Source organism: Aspergillus puulaauensis, chromosome 5 (assembly GCF_016861865.1).
Source record: "Aspergillus puulaauensis MK2 DNA, chromosome 5, nearly complete sequence".
Taxonomy (NCBI): domain Eukaryota; kingdom Fungi; phylum Ascomycota; class Eurotiomycetes; order Eurotiales; family Aspergillaceae; genus Aspergillus; species Aspergillus puulaauensis.
The window spans coordinates 2,956,323-2,976,076 of record NC_054861.1 but is presented as its reverse complement, the minus strand read 5'-3'; the positions used below and the strand labels follow the sequence as shown (position 1 = coordinate 2,976,076).

At 49.4% G+C, this 19,754-nt stretch overlaps 4 protein-coding genes across 4 annotated transcripts; 1 reads left to right on the top strand and 3 right to left on the bottom strand.

Moving 5' to 3' along the window:
• Nucleotides 1-9,831: 9,831 nt before the first annotated feature.
• APUU_51135A (uncharacterized protein) lies at nucleotides 9,832-10,929 on the top strand (the record flags this gene model as incomplete). The annotated part of the gene is made up of 2 exons (XM_041706210.1): nucleotides 9,832-10,374; nucleotides 10,444-10,929. The coding sequence occupies 2 exons, from the start codon at nucleotides 9,832-9,834 to the stop codon at nucleotides 10,927-10,929; spliced, it is 1,029 nt and encodes a 342-aa protein (XP_041558618.1).
• A 1,292-nt stretch (nucleotides 10,930-12,221) lies between these two features.
• APUU_51134S (mRNA-binding protein RRP12) lies at nucleotides 12,222-16,197 on the bottom strand (the record flags this gene model as incomplete). The annotated part of the gene is made up of 3 exons (XM_041706209.1): nucleotides 12,222-14,108; nucleotides 14,162-16,072; nucleotides 16,135-16,197. The coding sequence occupies 3 exons, from the start codon at nucleotides 16,195-16,197 to the stop codon at nucleotides 12,222-12,224; spliced, it is 3,861 nt and encodes a 1,286-aa protein (XP_041558617.1).
• A 776-nt stretch (nucleotides 16,198-16,973) lies between these two features.
• LSM1 (U6 snRNA-associated Sm-like protein LSm1) lies at nucleotides 16,974-17,706 on the bottom strand (the record flags this gene model as incomplete). Its single annotated transcript, XM_041706208.1, has 4 exons — nucleotides 16,974-17,147; nucleotides 17,221-17,336; nucleotides 17,422-17,490; nucleotides 17,544-17,706. 4 exons carry the CDS (start codon nucleotides 17,704-17,706, stop codon nucleotides 16,974-16,976), a joined length of 522 nt encoding a protein of 173 aa, XP_041558616.1.
• Nucleotides 17,707-18,882: 1,176 nt separating this feature from the next.
• Nucleotides 18,883-19,641, bottom strand: APUU_51132S (uncharacterized protein; the record flags this gene model as incomplete). The annotated part of the gene is made up of 1 exon (XM_041706206.1): nucleotides 18,883-19,641. One exon carries the CDS (start codon nucleotides 19,639-19,641, stop codon nucleotides 18,883-18,885), a length of 759 nt encoding a protein of 252 aa, XP_041558615.1.
• Between the last annotated feature and the right edge of the window lie 113 nt (nucleotides 19,642-19,754).

Sequence of the window (19,754 nt, the reverse complement as noted above, 5' to 3'; positions counted from 1 at the left end):
GTGGTATAGAAGGGAAGGAAGAAGAATTGAAGTGAGAAGGGAAGAAGAAAGGCGAGGGAATATACGACAATATGGCGAGGAGGCACAAGGCAAGAGATCCAAAAGGAGTCGGGGAGGGAGCGCCAAAAGGAGGAAAGGAAGAGAAGAGAGAAGGAGAGCGGGAAGAAGGCGAAGAAAGGTCGAGGGGCTTGACACTTGAGCGCCGTGGTGAAAAAGCTAGTGGTTGCGCACCTCTAGCCGTGGTGTCTTATCTCAGCCTGAGGCAGCAGCAAGCACCCGTGGACGGAGCTCGTTGTCCGAAGCGCAAGCGGCCAGCCTGAGTCCAGGAACAGCCTAGTCGGTGGGGCCCGTCATGGAGCCCGCAGCTCGTCAATTCTCCGGACTCAGCAAGAATCGGCTTCGCTCCAGCGTGCAGTTTACTTATTGAGACTACAAAGCCCGTTCAAGAAATAATTCATTTTTTTGTATCTTTATCGCCGTACAGATATGCAGTGGACAAGATTTACTCCCCGGGCTGGATGTTCATCGATACCCGTACGGGGCCGCCTCGCATGGACGATTCCAGGTGATCCTTCATTCCTATTGCGGAAGGACAACTCTGTTCGTTGTTGGAGTGCGATGTGCAGAGGCTGGAAGGAGGCTAACCTGGCGAAGTGTGTCATGTTGGCAAGCGGGGCAGAAGCTGAGGACATACGTTATGTGGTCCACCATACGAGCCATGGAGGCGACTAACCGAAATTCAAAAAATTTAAAATTCGGGGACAAGAATAATAATTAAAATTAAAAATTGAGCAAAAAATTAAAAATTAAAAATATAACATTCCGGGGAGCATTATCGAGATCAGTAGCGCAGGGCGCTAGTCCCGTCCAAGACAGCAGGGCCAGGATCATTCACCGTGGCGCAGAAGAGAAAGGTTCAGAGCCAAAGAGACACGGGTGTGGCCCGAGACTCCAGACAAATAACAAAGCTGAAGCCGAGAGAACAGCATTCGTTCGTGGAGTCTTAAGCAGGGCAAGGTGTCTGACAAGGGTGCAAGCGCCGGAGCGACACTGACACTGAGCCAGGGATGGAGGGACTGGGAATGGGATGATGAGAGGGGCTCTCGTCCAGCACGAACCCCCAGTTGTGACTCGCCGAGTGGCTGCATGTGGGCCCAGAGCCCAGGGCCCATAGGGCCCACACTTCCCCGTGCCACGATAATTTAGGCAATTATTTAATTAACTAGCGCATGATTTATGGAGCAGCGCCAATAATTCCAGACGGTGAGGGCAGGCCCGCACAAACATCCCTGACTGTGCGTGCAACTCCGGAGGACACAATGTCAGAGTATGGCCAGAAGCTCAACCAGCCAAAGGCAGGTAAGCTCCCGGCAACCTAGGTTGCCGACCAACGTAAGAGTCAGGCATGGAGGCGTCCTCCACTCCACGGCCACCACTCTGTCTCCGCCCACACATCCATGCCAATTCCATATTGTGATTGCCGCAAATTGCAGCCCCCGCCCAGACAAATAGGAGTTGGACGCCCACACAACCCGAGGATTTTCGAATTTCGACTCAGCGCCGCAGCGCCGCTGCAGTGATGGAGTCGATTTGGCACGCACTTGCCCAACTCCACACAACTCCACGCTGTCCTGAACTCCTGATGGGGTCCGGCCTTGTCTAAATCTGCACTCTGCACAGTCCACGCTGCAGTCACGGGCGCCCTCAAGACCCCCTTCAGGATCAATTTGTCGGATCTATCACAGTACGTAGTCACCCAAATCCCGGCCAACTCTTTTCCCTCTTCCCTCTATCCTCCGATCTATTTCCCCCTTCAGCCATGTGCCGCAAGGAAGCAGGGACAGCGATGTCAATCCGTCAAACGATGCTGCATACTCCCGGCATGTTCAGCCGACTATCCCAGCATTGTGCGTTGTCTCGCAGCTGTCTGCATCGGCACAGATCAGAAGATAATCACCCAAAGTTTGTTTTTCCCACGGAAGATCCGTACTCATGATATTCGGGTCCCATCATACTCCGTTCAGCTGCAACCGTTTGTGGAAGCGTGTTCCGTCATCGCCACATCATCCAGATCCTGAATGATTCAGCCGCTGTGGTCGGTGCGCCCGGCAGCTTAGATAACCCTGCGCTAGGCCGGATCCAGCCATCAGCCACAAGATTTCTGCCCAGGCTCAGGCTCAGGCTCAGGCTCAGTCTAACTTTGTGTGGGCCGTTCCCGAATGCTGATCCGTCGGCTTTCTGAGTGATCTTGATACATCGCCCAAAGTGGAGCGATCGTTTTTTCTTTTCCTGTCCCCCATCCCTTCCAAGGGCCCCAGTTCCTGCCGAGGATCCCGGTGCTTCTGAAGGACCGAAGTGACTGTCTCACTCATATCACTCTTATTTTTAATATCCAGTTAATATCCAGGCACAATCACATGTACACTGAGCTGAAACATGCAACCAGATTCACTTAAGCAATGCACCCTGATACGATTTATGAGTGACTGACAGCTGAGAGCCTCAGGTCTGGGTTGCAGGGCTAAGTGTGGCGCCCGATGATGGAGCAGTCTCGTCGCCTTTTTTCTTTTCTTTTATTTATTTATTTTTTTTTTTTTTTTTTTTTTTATTTTTGCCTTTTTCCCCAGGGCTAATCGACTAATAATGTCCACTTTTCGTCCCCTATTGTCGGGTTATCGGGTCCGAGGAACACCCGCTTGTCAGCAGTGAAGATACTGCACGTTGATAGTACTACATAGTAGTGATACAGTTAGACCCTTAGGATCTGACCGTGATCAACAATCATATACATTCTAATATAATAAACTCAAATCATGAATTGCCCTTTTGTCTTTTTTAAAATTGATACTAAATTAGACGGTCGCGAATGTAACTTCAATGTTCTAGTATGCCGTAAGCCACGGTCAGCTCTGTATGTAAATAGTCACATCAATGTGACCTCGAGAATCGAGACAGGGATTCCAAATTCCACAAATGCAGGTTCTTTTGCCGGCATGTAGCCCAAAGTTTATTGTAGCCAGCCGCCCTTGTTCCGCATTACTCGAATCTATCCGCACAAAAATATATATCAGGGTCTGTAACCCATGGAAACCACACCAACGCGCCTGCAAAAGCACAGAACCGCAACAACCATAAAACGTCCGGTTCCCCAGTAAACGGGTCTTTTCAGTTAAAGAACAAAACAATACTACGAGGCAATTTCCCATGTAAAAGAACCGGGCGCGGGCGGAACCTTCCATATCAATTCTTCAGCAACGGCTATAACGGCCGTCTCCCGAAGTATCCACTTGCGGACCACTCTAGTCACTGTCAAGCGATTAACCGCCCGTAGTGTGTATTTCTATATTATTATTATTTTTTTTTTCCCCGCCCGGACTCATTCTCTGTTTTCAGTTTCACCGTGACCGAGAATGTTGCATGGGATTGAACAATGGGTTTGTAGTTTGGACCGAGTCCTGAAAGGCTGAAAGCATTCTGGCCAGGGGAGAACACGCGATGGTCAGTGCAGAGCCAGGCACTGACATACTGCACCACTTTAACCCTTCAGAATAATTTACATTTGTCAAGCCAATTATCCTATATATTACTATTCAATACTTTCTCCATCAATTTGATCATCGAAGCAAAGGTACAAATCTCAGGGCCTGGGCCATCGACGACCCCTCTTCTCCAAGTATCAACTTTCCGCCACAAATACCCTGAAATAAAATAGACAGGGAAGCCAAATCATTAACTGTGCATGTGCATCCGGATCTTGATTTCTTACCGCGGTGAACACAAGTCACGACCGCCAGTAACAATAGCCGAGCCCCCGCATCCTGCATCCTGTCATCTCCACACGAAAACATCTATGACAGCCCAACTAAACGTCATTTCCAGCATTCATCCACCAGAAGCGGAAGGTTACGGAGCATCGAACGGCACGAAGTATAAATCACAACCTAAAGAATCCACGTTATCGGAAATTCTATCGGTGAATCCAGAACTCTCGAGTCGAAACTAGGTATACCATGTTCTCCCTCAATCCACGGCTCGAAATGATGGCTCGGTGACCAACTCACCTTGGAACCATGGATTCGAGAGAGCAAGACTCGTGGCGAATGATAATAGAGATGATATAATTGCAGACTGCCGTGATTATGAACCATGGATGCGATGCCGTCCCCACGGCCGGAAGCTGGACTCGGACGCCTTCGTTGGCTAAACTGACGTAATATGAACTACCAACTACAGCAAAACAGTATTATTAGTAGTCGTGGATTAACGATGCCCGATCGACTATATTAACTTGCCTTTAATCACATAGTATAGTCCGACAACAGCCGACAATAACCCCCCGAATACATATGCATCATGTGACCAATGCCAAACAACAATCAATGCTATTACTATTCTGGTAATTTCTTAAGCGTCCAGATCGGTGATGTAGACCTTACTACCTAGCTCACCGTGACACAACGTCGCAGATCCATGTAGGTGAGGTCAGCCTGGCAGCACACAGAACTCCGCGGCGGCGACGCAGCCTAAACCATAATACATAGTTGGTAGTCGATTTAACAATAATATCGTCGAATTGGCCCCTATCTGGAATCTAAACTCAATGGAAAGACAACCTTGCCCCTTGTAGGTACTTCGTACTGTGTACTCCAGCCAGACGGGACTGAAATCGAAACCGAAGGGGGGGGTGGATATGCTGTGCAACCACACTCCAGGCAGAGTCCGAGAGTCGTGGCCGTGTAGCCGGGGTCCAGTTCTGCTAGAACCCGTATGCAGAATCTGTGCTGGACTGCTGGTGGGCCGAGTGGAACTTCTAGATTTGAGGCTAACTGTGCCTGAGTTACATACTTCATGGAGATTGGATGCCGGGTTCGGCATTCGTCCCGATATAAGTTTTACTCTCCAGGGACTTATGGGACATGTTTACAAACTCTTGGAAATTTGTGCGAGAATAGATATCCAGCCGGATTTTAGTATTACAATATACGAATTCTAAGACAAAAAAGTGTCAACAATACTCTCAAAAAAAGGAAAGAAAAAGAGAAGGAAAAGACAGACACTGGAACAGAAATCATCATAAGAAGCAAACAAACAGATGCCACCAAACCCTGGGCTGCATACACCTTACATATACCGACCGATCTGTGCCACTGGCCTCAGTCCCACCTAGTAAGCACTGCTTAGTACTGCACTCAGATTCCTTAGCGTCGTACAACATCATGCAGCTTTGTCGATTCTAGTACTAAACAATTTGTTTCACTTCAAGTTCCTTGCCTGCCTGCCTTCCTGCCTGCTGCTGCTGCTATTCATGCATCGACAACGCGGGATATACAGGTGGGGACATGCTGGAATAATGCCCTTTGTACTCGAAAATTAGTCAGTTAGTTGCACAGCATACATAAAAAGGTGTGTTATGTCGTATTGTGTGGTGTGGTGTCATTGGAAGCCTCCTGCCTTGCTTACACAGTGCAGATGTTGATCGCCGTTTTTGTTTTCTTCTTTTTTTAGTCTTTCTATTTCTACACCGGTAAGGAACTCAAAATGCAGCAGTGCTGAAAGGTTTGCCAGTACGAAGAATCCGGTGGGGTGGGGTGGGGTGGGAATATGCGTGCCTACTGCACCTACAGTCTGGCTCCAGTACGCGGATGCCTAGTAATAGGCATTAACGTTCTTGCATGTGGGAAATTGTTTTGCTTCTTACTGGTATGCTTCTCTCGGGTTCGAGAAATTAAATATTACAACATCTTGGTTATTGGCTAGGGCGTTATTCACGGCATCCATGTGAGATCTCCGTGCCGTTCGTGGATAGGCCTCCATCAGGTACTAGTATGGATGATGCCTGTCTGTTCGTTGACTCGACAAAGGACAGTCAGTTTGTACCTATAAAGACGGTAGCCTGGCACGTATGCTGGTAGATAATTATCTCCTCGGCAATATCAGTAGTTTACTATCGCAAAGTCTAGTATATCTTTGCCTCTCTAACGTCTTCTGTCCGGCCTTTTGTCAAAAGATGCACCGCAGTCAAGCTAACAAGTTTCTAGGAATTATAGCTAAAAGCTTGTAGAGGCCGTCAAAATCCAATAGGACCTACTGTAATCTCAGTCGACGACATCGTAATCTAGAAGGTGGAGGCTCAGCTTGACATCTTACAGTGTGTACCAGATTGCTTTTGTGCGTAGGGATTTGTTTGGTACCTTTGGCATGGTCAAGATAAGATAACGATGTTTTACTGGGAAGATACTTCATGGAAGAATTTATCATGACATCCAATCCATGGATCTAAAGGGCAGTACCAACAGCCTGGTTCCTGCTTCGAAGGGCAGGCACGACTGGATGGCTAGGGCGGTGGTTCCTTCCTATTTCAGTGGGTGCACCTTCCTGTTACTGCGATGTACATTACAATTGAAAGGGAAGGCGTGATAGGCGGCGGGAGTGTTCTGTCCACTCCTCACTGTTTCAATCCGGGTTGTTCGACATATGAGTGGTGTGTCGTGTGTGTGTGGTGTTCGACACCAGATGGAAGTTAGGAGTATGATGCTATTAGTGTCTTCAAATGCGTTTAACTTTGACCATATGAATATAGATATGATCGAAGTGGTAAGGTTCCTGGATTCTATAGCGGATGGATATCCATGTTGCTATTTTATTAGAGTATTAATAGAGAGACGGAAACTCTCATGGAGTCAATTGTCCAAAGCAGATGGGCCTCCACATGTCTAATAGAAGCCACCTAGAATATGCCTTTCTCACTTGCACCGAACGAGCCTATAGAGTGTGAATAGCTCCAAGAGAACCCTGCGAGGATTGGCTACACATCTAATGTTGGAAGTACGGTAGTGATAGGTAGGTAATAATTGCTCAATGTGCCGGAGACCAGCAGATTACTTGCCTCGCTCAACATAGATGGCTCCTGTAGTATGGGATTGCTGGATGAAGATATAAAACAGTAGTTATGGTTACATTAACTAGCAGTAATGGAATATCAATGGCAATGAAGATAACGCTTAGCGCAAAGAAATTCCAGGGTTAATACTGAAACAAAACAACAGCAAGCCATATAGCTCCTTCCTAACAGTATGCCCACATTGAGGTGAAAGGTGTTGCGACTAGGCAGTTCATTGTAGCTAGGCAGGTGGAAGGTTTTATCACGCCCAAAATTCACATCCCCAGAAGAGCGTTACCTGAAAAGAAGCGAACATGTTTAAGGGGACCTTAATGTCGAAACTAACATTGGTTTGGGGATCTGATCGGCACTAGGGCAATGACCCGCTTGGGTACCAACTTTGATTAATTGAAAAGACCATAATCTGGGCCACAGAGAACGTGGACTTGCTTGAATTATAGCGAGGCCAGAACTTGGTTATGCATATCATTTGTGGCGTGGTCGAGTCTCACAAGTAATAAACAAGAGGCTTTCATAAGGTATCCCGCGATCATCAGTGATGATCATCAAGCCAAGATAAACTACTCGGAATGCCGGCATATCACAAGGGCGGTCTGCTGTAACTTGTCAGTCCACAGTTGTCACACTGATTCGAGTTTATGGCGATTATCCGTATGGAGAAGACGTGGCACAAGACAGCTGACCACGCGCGCTTCGAGAAGGACCATGGATCAGGTTAGAACAAAAGCCCTGGTACCCGAATTATGGAGTAGACACGAGTGTCAGTCACGTCTATCTCGGAGACATGGCCGTGTCGGAGGCCGACCCTCGTTGTACACAGTCATCGCGTTGTGATAAATGCTTGGGGAAATGTCGAGTCTCATCCATGATGTGAATTTATGAGCTGTCTTTCGGAGGATTTGAAGTCAGCCCTACCTAGATACGTAGGAGCTTGCTGTGACATGGAAATGTAGTACGTTAACTATTGGTCAGGCTTATCCCTCATATCGATAACCTTCAAGTCTCCCATCGAGAGGGCCGCTCATAGCTGAACCACTTACGCCCCGGGGAAATGAAGATTATGCACAGGCAACCGAAGCGCGGAATTAGGAGACGATGCCGAAAGGCAATCAATACGACCACGAAGCGAGGAGTACGGCCAAGATTACACAGGATCCTTACCTCACGTCTCGGCGAGACGGCCAAGCAAAATCGAGAGGAGATGAATGCACAAGTGAAGGAGGACCCAAGGATGAGATCGGCTCGCGAGGAGATAGTAGTGAAAATGGGGGTAAAATCACGACGCCACGCAAAGCCATATATCCACCTCGGTTTCGCATGGCGATTCTGGGCACCTCCACGAATTTGAGACAGTCGAATCTTGGCGGGAGTAGTATTCACTCGTTCAGGTTCGCAGTAGTAGTATTGGAAAGCCGACTGCATCTGGCAGGGGCTGAGCCAAGTTGCTACATGTCGAATACCCGCGTATTCCTACACGACACAGGGAATGCTCATTTCGACCGCGTCTGTCAGAAATATAATGAGCCATCGATTTCTCGGCGGGCTCGGCGAGGTGGCTCGGCGCAGATTTGCTAGAGTTCTCGGCGGACCGGATGTGAGGAGAGAAGTTTCATCCTGAGGGCTGCAGTCCAAGACCGGATAAACCGAGACTCTTAACCCTGCAAAGAGACGCGCGCAGGGGAGATTGAAATGACGAACACCAAGGCGTATCGGGCGTGAAAATCCATGAAAGTTACAACAGTCTACTAGCCAATCAAAGCTGGGACACAGTCACTCTATCTTGGGATTATGGATGGACTTCGTCGATATGCTGGTATTTGGCTGGACAATAGAATATTGAAAAGCGAGGGTGACAAGATCAAAAGATAGCTGTCGATGGCTCGACGTCAATATCCAACAGGTGAAGTAATGAAGTTGGACAAGAGTCCGCTCGTCACATGATTTGCCTGATTGCGGAAGGAGCGATCTCGCCCTCCGAGGCCCAACGCGGCAAGAGCTCTGTCCGACATTCAACCTCGAGCTTGGAACAATTGGACGTTGACAGCAGCAGCCATCGACTGACTCCTGTATACATTCCCAAATTCTTGATGCAGTCCCGTGCGAGACCATGCGGCAATACGTTAGTCATAATATGTGCTTGGGTATTGCAGCTCGGAAATAACTGGTATTGCCAAGTCGCAGTCCACACCAGTGGGGATACGCTGCCCACAATGGCTAGCGATCCAGGCTCTTGGCAAGGCCATGGACGGGACACCATCGCAGCTTCAACTGGCTCGCTCTGCGCTGCAACGACATGGGCAGCATTCTTCTGACAATGCCGGCGGACCCTCCCTCTTGCCTTCCTGCGTCCTGCGATCTCGCTCCATCTCGACGCCCCTGCTGGCCTGCTCCCTGTCTCTTCCCTCCTCCGACCGCGCAGATCGTCAATGATCCCATTCAAACAAGTGCCAAGAGCTTGGCGGCTTGGTGGTCTGCAAGTTGCCCTCGACGCAGTCTTTTCCTCTTGGTTCTTCTCTTGGTCTTCTCGTCCTTTTCTTGGGTTCCTGTAACCTTCCTGGCTGACATTCATGGCCTTATAAGTCTCCTCCTTTTCCTTCCCTCCTCTCCTCTTCTTTTCCGCTCCCCTATCCGTCTCCGTTCCTCCACCCCCCTCCTCCCTGAGCCGTCGCTTTTGCTTACCCCCTCATTCGCCGCCCGCTCGCCGTGCCTGGAGCTCCGTTATCGATTATATCGCGAAGGAAATTTATTCTCCCTTATGCTGAAAGCCATGCTGTGAGCTGCTTCCGGGTGCTCTCTCTGTGCACTGCTTGTACCACCTGGCGTGCCTTCCGTCGCATTTTTGAGGGGGCAGATCTCCGTTGCGCCCTTGTTTGCTCCACCGACTCTTGACTGTCCCTCTCCCCTTTCTCCCTTGACTTCGACTGCCCGCAATGAGGCAACCTGATATGTCTCATTCGTCCGCCTACTATCATGACCAACCCCAGATTGTGACCGCATACCTTTCCGATAGTGAAAACCACCCTGCCGCTCCTCCAACGGCTTATATACCTGCGGAGGCGCAGCTAGCGTCGCCGCGACATAGCACCGCAATCCAGGACGGGGCCGTTGATATTTCCTCGTCGGAAAGGGCTTCGGTTCACACATCTACTTCTAGACAATATCCCTCCGATTCGTGGGATACTTCTTACCCTCAATCCAGTCGCCATTCCCGCCAGCTGTCTCTGAAACCTCTTTCCCCCACCGCGGCTCCAACGACGCTTGTGTCCTCGCCATATCTCGAGGACAATCATATATTATCACCCCCCAACAACGGAGCCGCGCGCAAAGAAGACCACACCCGACGGAGTTGGACTGATCATTCGTCATATATGTCGGGGGAAAATCGTAATCCTGGTGCCGCTCGCGTTCAAAAACGGGCTATCCAAGATGGTGAATTCGTATCAAATGACGGCCAGGATGCTGTTTTGATGCTGGTGAGTGGAATCATTCGAGTTCATTATCAATCGTTATTTAGGGTACGGAACTAACGCGCCGAACCGCAGTTCCGGATGTCACTCCCCATCCCCATCTTTTCTCTTATAGCCTCCATCTATACTATTTTTGGGTTGCTCCTTACTCTTTTCACCTCTCCCCTTCGGATTTGTTCCTGCATCCCATATCTCAAGAAAACATCGTTCCGTACGCAATTATGCGATCTATTGGTACCACAATTGCATATCCATGAGCGGTTAATTGGACTTCGCCCGTCACCATCGCAGTCGGCATACAATGACAGCGATGAATCGTCTATCACGGATTACGGTGAAGGTTACTCAGTTGGTGGTCTGATTATGGTCCTTCTTCTATCGTCACTTATGTCGTTCGGCCTGCTCATTCTCGCATGGACCGCAGCATTCTTTTGGGTCTTTGCCATGATGCTTGGTAATCCTGATGGGACAGAACGAAAAGACGACGGCCGGGCAGCCGTGTTGGGTGTGACCAGGTGGTGGCAGATATGGTTAGGGAAAGCTCGTTCGCCGCGTCGGTAGTGTCTCACCCACCGGTTCTTTTCTTATGCTCCACTCATCCGGCCTGAGTCCTCTTTCCGATTTTTAAACCGTTTAATGCTAGCATGATACCAATGTTTGGGATACGTGGAACGATTACTGCGCGCTTGTTTTTTTCTTCTTTTTTTTTACACGCAATACCTCAACAGCGACAATACTTTTCATTAGCACATGTGACTCGGAGTTGGTGTTTCGGTTGCAACGGCGCGAAGGTTTTTTCTTTTTGCTCGAATCGGAATATGGGTAGCACGCCATCAATATTCTCGTTGTTATTGTCGTGCTTGGAATAGGCACTGGGAACCTTGATTAGAAGGGCTTTTGGTTTTTAGCTTTGTACTCTAACAGTCTACACCTCTGAAGAATTGATACCCGGGCTGGATTTGTGCTTCGCCGTATTCTCTTTTATCTACTGAATTTTCTTTTCTTCACTACCAGTAACCACTGCCATAATACTTGATTAGCAAATTACTCACTGATGTTCGCGATGTACTTTGGTTCGGGCCCCGGCTATTGAGAACTCTAACCCTAATCACAACACCCCCCCGAACTTAATACCACCTGTACTGCAGAGCGTCAATGCCAACGCAATAAAGCCAAGAAATAAACTATGCGAAGGTCATACTGCAGAACTCAAATACAGTAGTGTCCTTGACCTATCGTTCCTGTTATGTAAGAGAAACCTGCAGGACAAAAGTATCCCGATCCAGGGTGCGACTACTATGACGAGATCATTGACGAATCCGTTAGCATGGCGATCATGTGGGAACCTAGACTTTCTTTTCTTTTTTGCTTTTTTACCTTTCACTAGGGTTCCGAGTGGTAAATATCATATAGATGCGGTTGCCGTTCAGGCATAGGATAACATGAACGGGGATGCATCGGTTATTTCCAATTTCTTGGGATCTAACAAGACTACGTGTGATGATTCAAATTGATTGGCTAATCGTCAATGGCATTTATAGATACTAGTAACTCAGTAACATCTACTTACACCGACGATTTGAATATAATTATCAATGAAAACCTTGGAACAGAGGGTATATAGATACCAACCTAGGACATAAACGATCTAACCTAAGCGCAAGGAAGGATTCGTAATCAACAATAGTGAAAATAAAAGGAATCGAAGCATAAATGGGAATGAATAAGTGCAAGTTCATGAATTTTCTAGCCGTTGAATCTTTTTTTGTTGGGGTCGTTTCATTTCTTCGCTTTTCCTCATCAAGGTGGTGATGATAGAGAGAGAGAGAGAGAGAGAGCGTGTGGACGCCGGTTTATCTGCGCCGCCCAACACGGATTCCGCCTCGCCCACTTTGCCCGGGCTTCCCGCGGTCGTTTCTCCGTTTCTGAATTCCGCTAGGCCCATGGGTTTTCGGCATACCCAAGCCTCGACGACCGGGTTGGTTAGGACCAGGGCCTGAGCCTCCTCTTCCGCCTCCTCGTCCTCCTCGTCCTCCTCGTCCACCTCGGAATGAAGAGGATTGTTGGTTTTCAGCGTTGTTATTGTCGTCGTCAACATCCATTTCGTCCCCGCGCTGGGACTTCTTCTTCTGGGACTGAGCCATCTTAATCTTTCCACGTTGACCGCGGCGGATGGCGTCCGGCCCGCTAACAGCCTCCACGTAAGCGTTGATTCCGCTACCGCCAGCGTTATCGCCGTCAAGACCGCCCGACATATCCATATCGTCACCCTCATCACCGCCGAGGATAAGACGGCCGTCAGAATCGACCTTGGCGGAGCGCTTCCGCCGAGATCCAGGGCCTGTGTTTAGGAAGCGCACGCTGGGTTTCGTGGTGGAGATTTTGGCGAGGGCATCGGATCCGAGCAGATCCAGAGGATTATCCTCAGGGGAGCCTTCACGGATATACTGCTCGCTCTGTTTGCTCGCCTTCTTGCCCTTCCGGCCCTTGTGCTGTACGTGTGTCTCGCCTTCCTCGTCGACGCTGATCTCGCTGGCGTCGTCGTCTGAGTCGGAGAAGTCAGAGTCGTAGACCGCCTTGTCGAATGCATTGCCGAAGGATTTGCTGCTCTTCTCGGCGGCTGCAGGGGCTTCTTCCTCGTCCTCATCTTCGCCGCCTTCTTGGTTCTTCTTCTTTTTGCGTCGCTCACGTAGCTTACGGATGTTGACTACTAGTTTCCGGTCTGCTTCACCAACAAGTTCTTCAAGCGGAGCGGCTCCGAATCGGCGAATCAGTCGGTCGAGAATTCCCTTTACCTTGCTCTTAAGACGACCCTTGTGCTCCTTGCTCCATACCATGAGGTTCGGCACAAGGGTGCTCAGACGTGAGCGAAGCGCGTCGTCCGGAAGTACGACAACGGCTACCTTGACGAAACCAAGGACTGATCGCACGATCTCCCGGTTGTTACTGGTAAGGAAAAGTTCCACGGTCTGGACAAGATCAATCCGCATGGCTGGTTGGATGTCCTTATGGAAGTCGAAGAAGAGACGAGAGAGCGCCGTAACCGAAGCGGCAACCATGTGTGGGGAGCTACCAGCAAGTCCCGCAGAGACCATTGTGAAGAATTCTTCAATGGTTGCAGGAGCGTCAGGAGCATCGTCGGGCATATGGGAAACCAGCGAGTTCCGAATCTTAGTTCCCGGCGGGTTCAGCTCAGAGTCGATGGTTCTCTTCGCAAGGTGGATAAGCATGTCGAATGAAGCAGTACGGGCCTTTTCGTTGCTCTCTTTGCAGCCCAGCACAACCTCAGATAGGATTGAAGGGATGAAATGGAGATCGGAAGTTGGGAGATGTGTGACAAGTTCGTGAATGGCGAGCATGCGGTCTCTGCGCGCGGAAGCCGGGGTCTTGTCGGCTGTAGCAAGCACGAGGCCCTGGAGCTCTGCATTCCGTTCTCTTAGCGCAGCTGCTCCTGTCTCCGTTGTAGCCAGGCGTGGAATCAGCTTGTAGGCCTTCTTGATCAGCTGCTGATCACTCGTGCCACCGTTCAAGACCGCAGCTGCAAGGGCAAAGAGGGTAGCGAAGCTCGAACGAGGCAGATAGATTGACATAGCAATGACCAGATCGATGAGTGTGTGTGAAGTTGGTGGCATCTTGTCTCCTGAATTCGTAGGCTGGTTTCCTTGCTTGGCTGCCTCCTGCTCCGATGTCACGGAGGATTCAAGCATGGAAGTCACCCGTTCGAATGTCTCATTCAGTTCCTAAAGCACGGTTAGTCCGGGAACAACATATGGAAGGATGTATGAATACTGACCTTCTCGGGTGCAACGCTCAAATACGCGTTAATGCACTGGAGAATGTAGCCTCTGTAATGCGGCAAAGTTTGGCTGTACACGTTGAAAAGAACTGCCAGGAGATTGCTGGCAAAGCCGGCCAAATGCGCAATGTTCTTCATAGCAGCATCCTTGGTAATTCTGCGTTGCAGAATCAAATCATCTTCCTCATTTTCAATAGACAAGATAGCTTGGTTCGACTCGACTAGGTTTTGGAGTGCCTTGCAGATGTCCACCCGCAAGTCGGTCTGTTTGTACAAAATGTTAGACAGGAGCTCTGCAAAGTTTTGATCGAACGATTCAGTCAAATCAAGCGGAAGCTCGCAATATCCAGGGAGGATCGCCCATGTTTGCTGGACTAAGGTTTCGAAAATCTTCACTTCCGTTGACTTCTCTGCGGATGCGTACTCCATAACCCTCTGGTAGAGAATTTCACTAAGAGGGACAAACTCAGAGCGGAAGTGGCGCAAATTCGTGTTGGTTACGCTGTCGCGAAGAATTGGGAGGAACCAAACGCGACCAGGTTGGCCGGGCTTCTGCTCAATCAGATTAAGTGGTAAAATCTCCAGAACAGCTTCAGGGCCCATAGCCTCAACCGCGGCACCCAGAACGTTATCCGCTTGCTTCTTTCCCTGGAAAGCCTCGTTACTGCGCAGCTCTCCGACGGTCCGGACGACATCGTCTAGGAAGGGGCTAGATTGCCACTTGAAACTCTCAAACATGGCAGCACAGACATTGAACACTTCCATCCACGCGGCTTGGTATTTCACTGAAAGCAGATCTTTTGCGGATTTCGCAAGCTTCTCCAAGGTCTTCTCGTCGTAGACCGATGGTTCAAGGATGACGTTGGCCGGAATACAGTTGGCGACGAACGAAACAAGACACTCCGATGCGGACACTCGAATGTTGCTAGAGGGAGATGCGAGATAGCTGGAGATCATGTTGAACAGGTCGGGTAGTTTCTCAAATGTGTCTTCGGGCGCAATTTGGGCGGATACATCATACCCGCGGGAAAGCACAGCAATCCAAGGCGGCAGTAGCTGGGAGTCGTTCTGTGCGGGCTTCAATTCAGAAATGGCATCAAGAAGACGTGGAAGCTTGGAGGAAGTAAACTCGTTGGCCATGCTGGAGAAGATAACCTCGAAAACTTCGAAAGCACCCATGGTAATATATTCGTTGCTGGACCGGGATGCGTTCATCAACAGCTCACACAAAGGCTCAATCTTCTTGCTGGGCCAACCTCCCGACGCAACCGCAACTGTTTTTACCAACTGCAAAGAATGGATAACGAGAGGATCACTGCTCTCCCGGCCCTGAGGGTCATTGCGACCACGCTTTTGCTTCGACGCCGCGGTAATGCTATCGCCGAGGGTTCGCAGCGCAGTCTCTGCACACATATCTGCAGCCGGGTGGTCGAGAGAGGGGCTGGGTGGGGGTGTCTTAAGAACCTTGATCAAAGCATCTTGAGCTCTCTTGCGCACTTTGGGACGGTGGTCTACAGACAAACTGAGAAGTCCTGCAATAGCCCGCCGGGGGCCGACCTGGGTATGAGGGAGATTCCATGACGCTACGTCCTGAGCGATGAGTACAGACTCGAGACAACCGATAGAGGGACGAAGAAGCGGAGCTTCGACTTCTGGAAGGGAGAGCGCAGGCGCGAGGTTGGAGAGGATCTGGGTGAATTTGGATTGGAGAATAGGAGCGGGGACATAGGTGGTCGTGATGTCGAGTAGATAGACAACTGAAGTCGCTAGGTCCTTATTCACGATGCCTTGAGAGGCAGAAAGCGACTGCGAGAGAAGTGCTAAAAGCGCGGCAAAATAGGCAGTAGGTGAGAAATCTGCTTTCTGGTCCCGTAGCGTATCTTCCACAGCAGACAGAACTACAGCAGTCTAGGAAACCTTGTTAGGAGTGTAAAGATGGGCAAATGCGGGTTCAGACTCGGTCAACTCACATGGTGCTGGTTCTGCAGCTTGGGGGACTTGATCTTCTCGAGCCTCTCGGCCAGGGTCGCCATGATGAACGGATCGACCTACAGGCAAATTGAGAAGTCGTTTCCAAAGAGGCCTGGGGTTGACAGGACTAGAAAAGAGGCAAAAGAGAAGAAGTTTGCGGGAATGCGGAGACTTTTTTGTGGTTGAAAAAAAAAGGTACAGAACTTCTTGGCGGCGGTATCGATAAAGGGAACAGTCGCTGAGCGATAACCACCAGAGCGATCAATGACCGATGATAACCAGTCTCTCCCATTAATATTAATTGCCTAGACTATTGATACTCTTGAGACTACGCTGAATTGATACGGGACTAGTAATAATGACTGAGCGTAGTTATTCATTTATCTCACTGTCATGGCTAGGCATCAAGGCATCAATCTCTGCATCACCGCCAGTTCATAGATTCAGGCCAATAATGGACAAACCGAGCCACGTATTAGCATCAGGTCATCGCGCATTCTTTTAATCTCTATCCACGGGCTATACTCGCATAGACTGTGTTCCTTATTATTCCCGCTCAACGGGCACCATAACCCATATCGTCCTTGATGTCGCAGTCTCGTAGATGCGACTCAGAATACCTATGTCCGCCAAAGGCACCGCATCGAGAGAAGTCAGACACTAAACCTGACTATTCGCGGCGGCCCTGCAGTCTTTAGCCTCAACCAATCGAGTGCTATCAGATGCTTGGGAACAGATACCCTTTCACAGGTAAAGTTCGGGGCGAACCGCACGAGTAGACAACAGCCAGTCGGCGGAGAGAAAAAGCAACCATTCGGACGTAGTGTCTACATTCGACCTAGAAAAGGATCTCCCCGCTATGTTCGGCCTCGAATCCGAGGCCTTGTAGCTTATTATTTCGCTTCTTGTCGTGGGATTTTCGTTCGTTGTCTTCCTTCTGCTTTAACTCATAGACCTCTTTGAATGGTGCCTTGATAAGATTCGGTGGGATGTTGTCTTCCCTGTCGAGATCCTATAGATCAAAAAGCAGAGTTAGCATACTATTACACATTGCCGCCACGCCCCAAAGACACGCGTGATCATACAATTTCGCCCAACAACAACACATTTTCGCCTCGAACCAGGAACACTCCCCGGGAGATATCCGTGTATAGGTTTCCCGCATACATGCGCTCTATCGTTTCTTGGAGGACAAGATTCGCTGTAAAATTAAGAAAAGGAAGTCAATTGTTAGCCGACGCTGGTTCTGTCGAGCGATTTGACTGCGCGCATCAAGTTGTCCATACCGAACTGGTCCCATGTCCTCAAAACTCCAATCAACTTTCGTCCATCTCGCAAGACCAGAACTAATTTCTCTAGCAGGGTGTCAGATTTGGGTTTGCGCATCGAAGAGCAGATAAAAACGCACTATCGGTTAAGTCTAATAATTGCGCTGCAGTCGTGAACATCTGCGGCGGTAGTTGCGGTGGTCCATGTGTCATTGGGCCAAGATTACCCTGTGAAGGATTACCCTGGGGCGGATTCCCGGACTGACCGGCGGCAGGAGGGTCATTTATCGTTAATCGTTCCATTGTGTCGGTGTCACTGCGAGTTGGATTTGAAGCGCGGGGATGAAAGCAGGAGGGGAAGCCCGGCGGGCGATGGGGAATGGTCCGTGTGATGAGTTATCACTTGCACACAAAAATATGGAAGGAACGATTTTGACGAAACTGCCTGCAGAAATATCCTGCTAAAAACTCAAGGGCTCGTCGTGAAGTGGTAATAATAACCGTGACTTCAAGAGCTGCTGGACTGGAACGCCTTTTGCAACATCGGGTGTGGAGCGAGAGTGTTTGTCCTGTTTGTCTGGGGTCGCCATCACCCTAAGACTGGATGTACAGAGCAGATGTCTGGAAACAATTACTAGTCTCGTTGATTTACCAATCTTAGTTTACACTAGGATATTCAGTAGGTACTCAGAGTTACTTGTTGAATGCGCAGTGGGATCTACTGGTCATGAAATGCAAAAAAGTTGTGCCAACAGGTAGAGATGATCCAAACTATATACTTGGCCACTCTCGGTACTATTCTTCGAGACTGGCCCAGGAATACTTGAAAAAACAAGAGATTTGAAAATAAGAAGAGATTAATTCTCGTGATCCATTCTCGTCAAAAGACCGCGTTTTCTAGCCATTTCAAGCTATTATGTCGACGTCACATTTCACATTATTCGAATTGGATGCCTCACATCCAGTTCAGCGCTCAGGTGCAGCTCAATGCAAGGCTAAGCAGTGAGCACCGTCCAGCCACAGGTAATATACCCACCAGTCCACCGCATTGGGCCTGGATCGATCTGATCGATGGCGAACGAATACGAATGTTGTGGGGTAATGAGGTACGCCCCGGAGTCCCCGTCTTCACCGAGTTTTGAAGTCACTGTATCAAGGGATGGTCTTTCAGATGACAACATCACGGTCCTTCCTTTGCTCCTCACAATACAGGCTGATAATCTTCATCATAATACAAACATCGAATCATGAACATAAAAGGCAAAGGGAAAAAAAAAAATCCGCTAAATCATACAAGCCGTCCAAGCTGCCCAGGGAGCAAGTTTTCGTTTCATTCAAGGCATCAAGAGACAGAGCAGGTCTTTGTGTCTGCATAGGTTTGCAGAATACATCAAACCATGCCGGAAATCGATAATTCGGTAATAGAATGCTGACAGAAGATGCATAGCAGCAGGAACGCTAACTTGCGAGCATACCTGCTTACGGTACATTAACACCTCGTCGTTGTCCTCGCATTCTATCCTCTCGTCGCCGGCTATATGGAACACAATATGGCTCATCGGATGAGCCGACACTCGCACGGACTGGTTCCTGCCGCCGGTGGTATCCAGGATTGGACGGCGGCGGAGCGAGCTGCATCACCTTGAACTGGTCGACGCTGATCACTCTCAAGTTATAAAGGTATCGCATTAATTCAAAATCGGGCCGACTCCCTGCCAGTGACTGACCCTGCTGATAATGGGCTACATCAACATGTTCGAGCAGAAGATCCCAGGCCCTTTGATGAGGTGTGCTGTTGAACCGCTCCGCAGGACACAGCGGGCATCGAGCAATGTCCGGCGGTTCGTACGTACGGAAGTGGCTCAAAACATGTGTTTTCCACTGTTCGGAGTCGTAAAAAGTATCGTGGCAATCGAGAATATGAAAGAGGCAGATATATAACTGTTGCTGGCCGGAAATAGGAGATGACGGTGGTGAGGCAGAATGGATATGTCGTTGGAGGGCATGGCCGGGGGGTATGACGAGTGCCCCCGTGTCATCTTCTTCCAAAATACCACTGCCGATAATTCCCGATGCCCACATGGTGTGCAACGACAAACTCGATGGCGTTGAGCCTGAGGAGGCACTATCGGTTGACAAGGATGGCACGGCTGCTGTTGAATCTGGCCTTCGTTTGGTTCTAGGAGCGATGTCCTGCGCGTTGGCGCAGCAGGCTTTCGTCCTCCAGTCTTGCTCCATGTTATTTAGGTTTGGACGACCGGTTCGATCGCGGTGGTCTAAGCTAATGTTAGAAGCACTCAACGGGGTGTACCGATGCGCGATATGGGTTTAGAAGCGTGGTCAAGCGATCC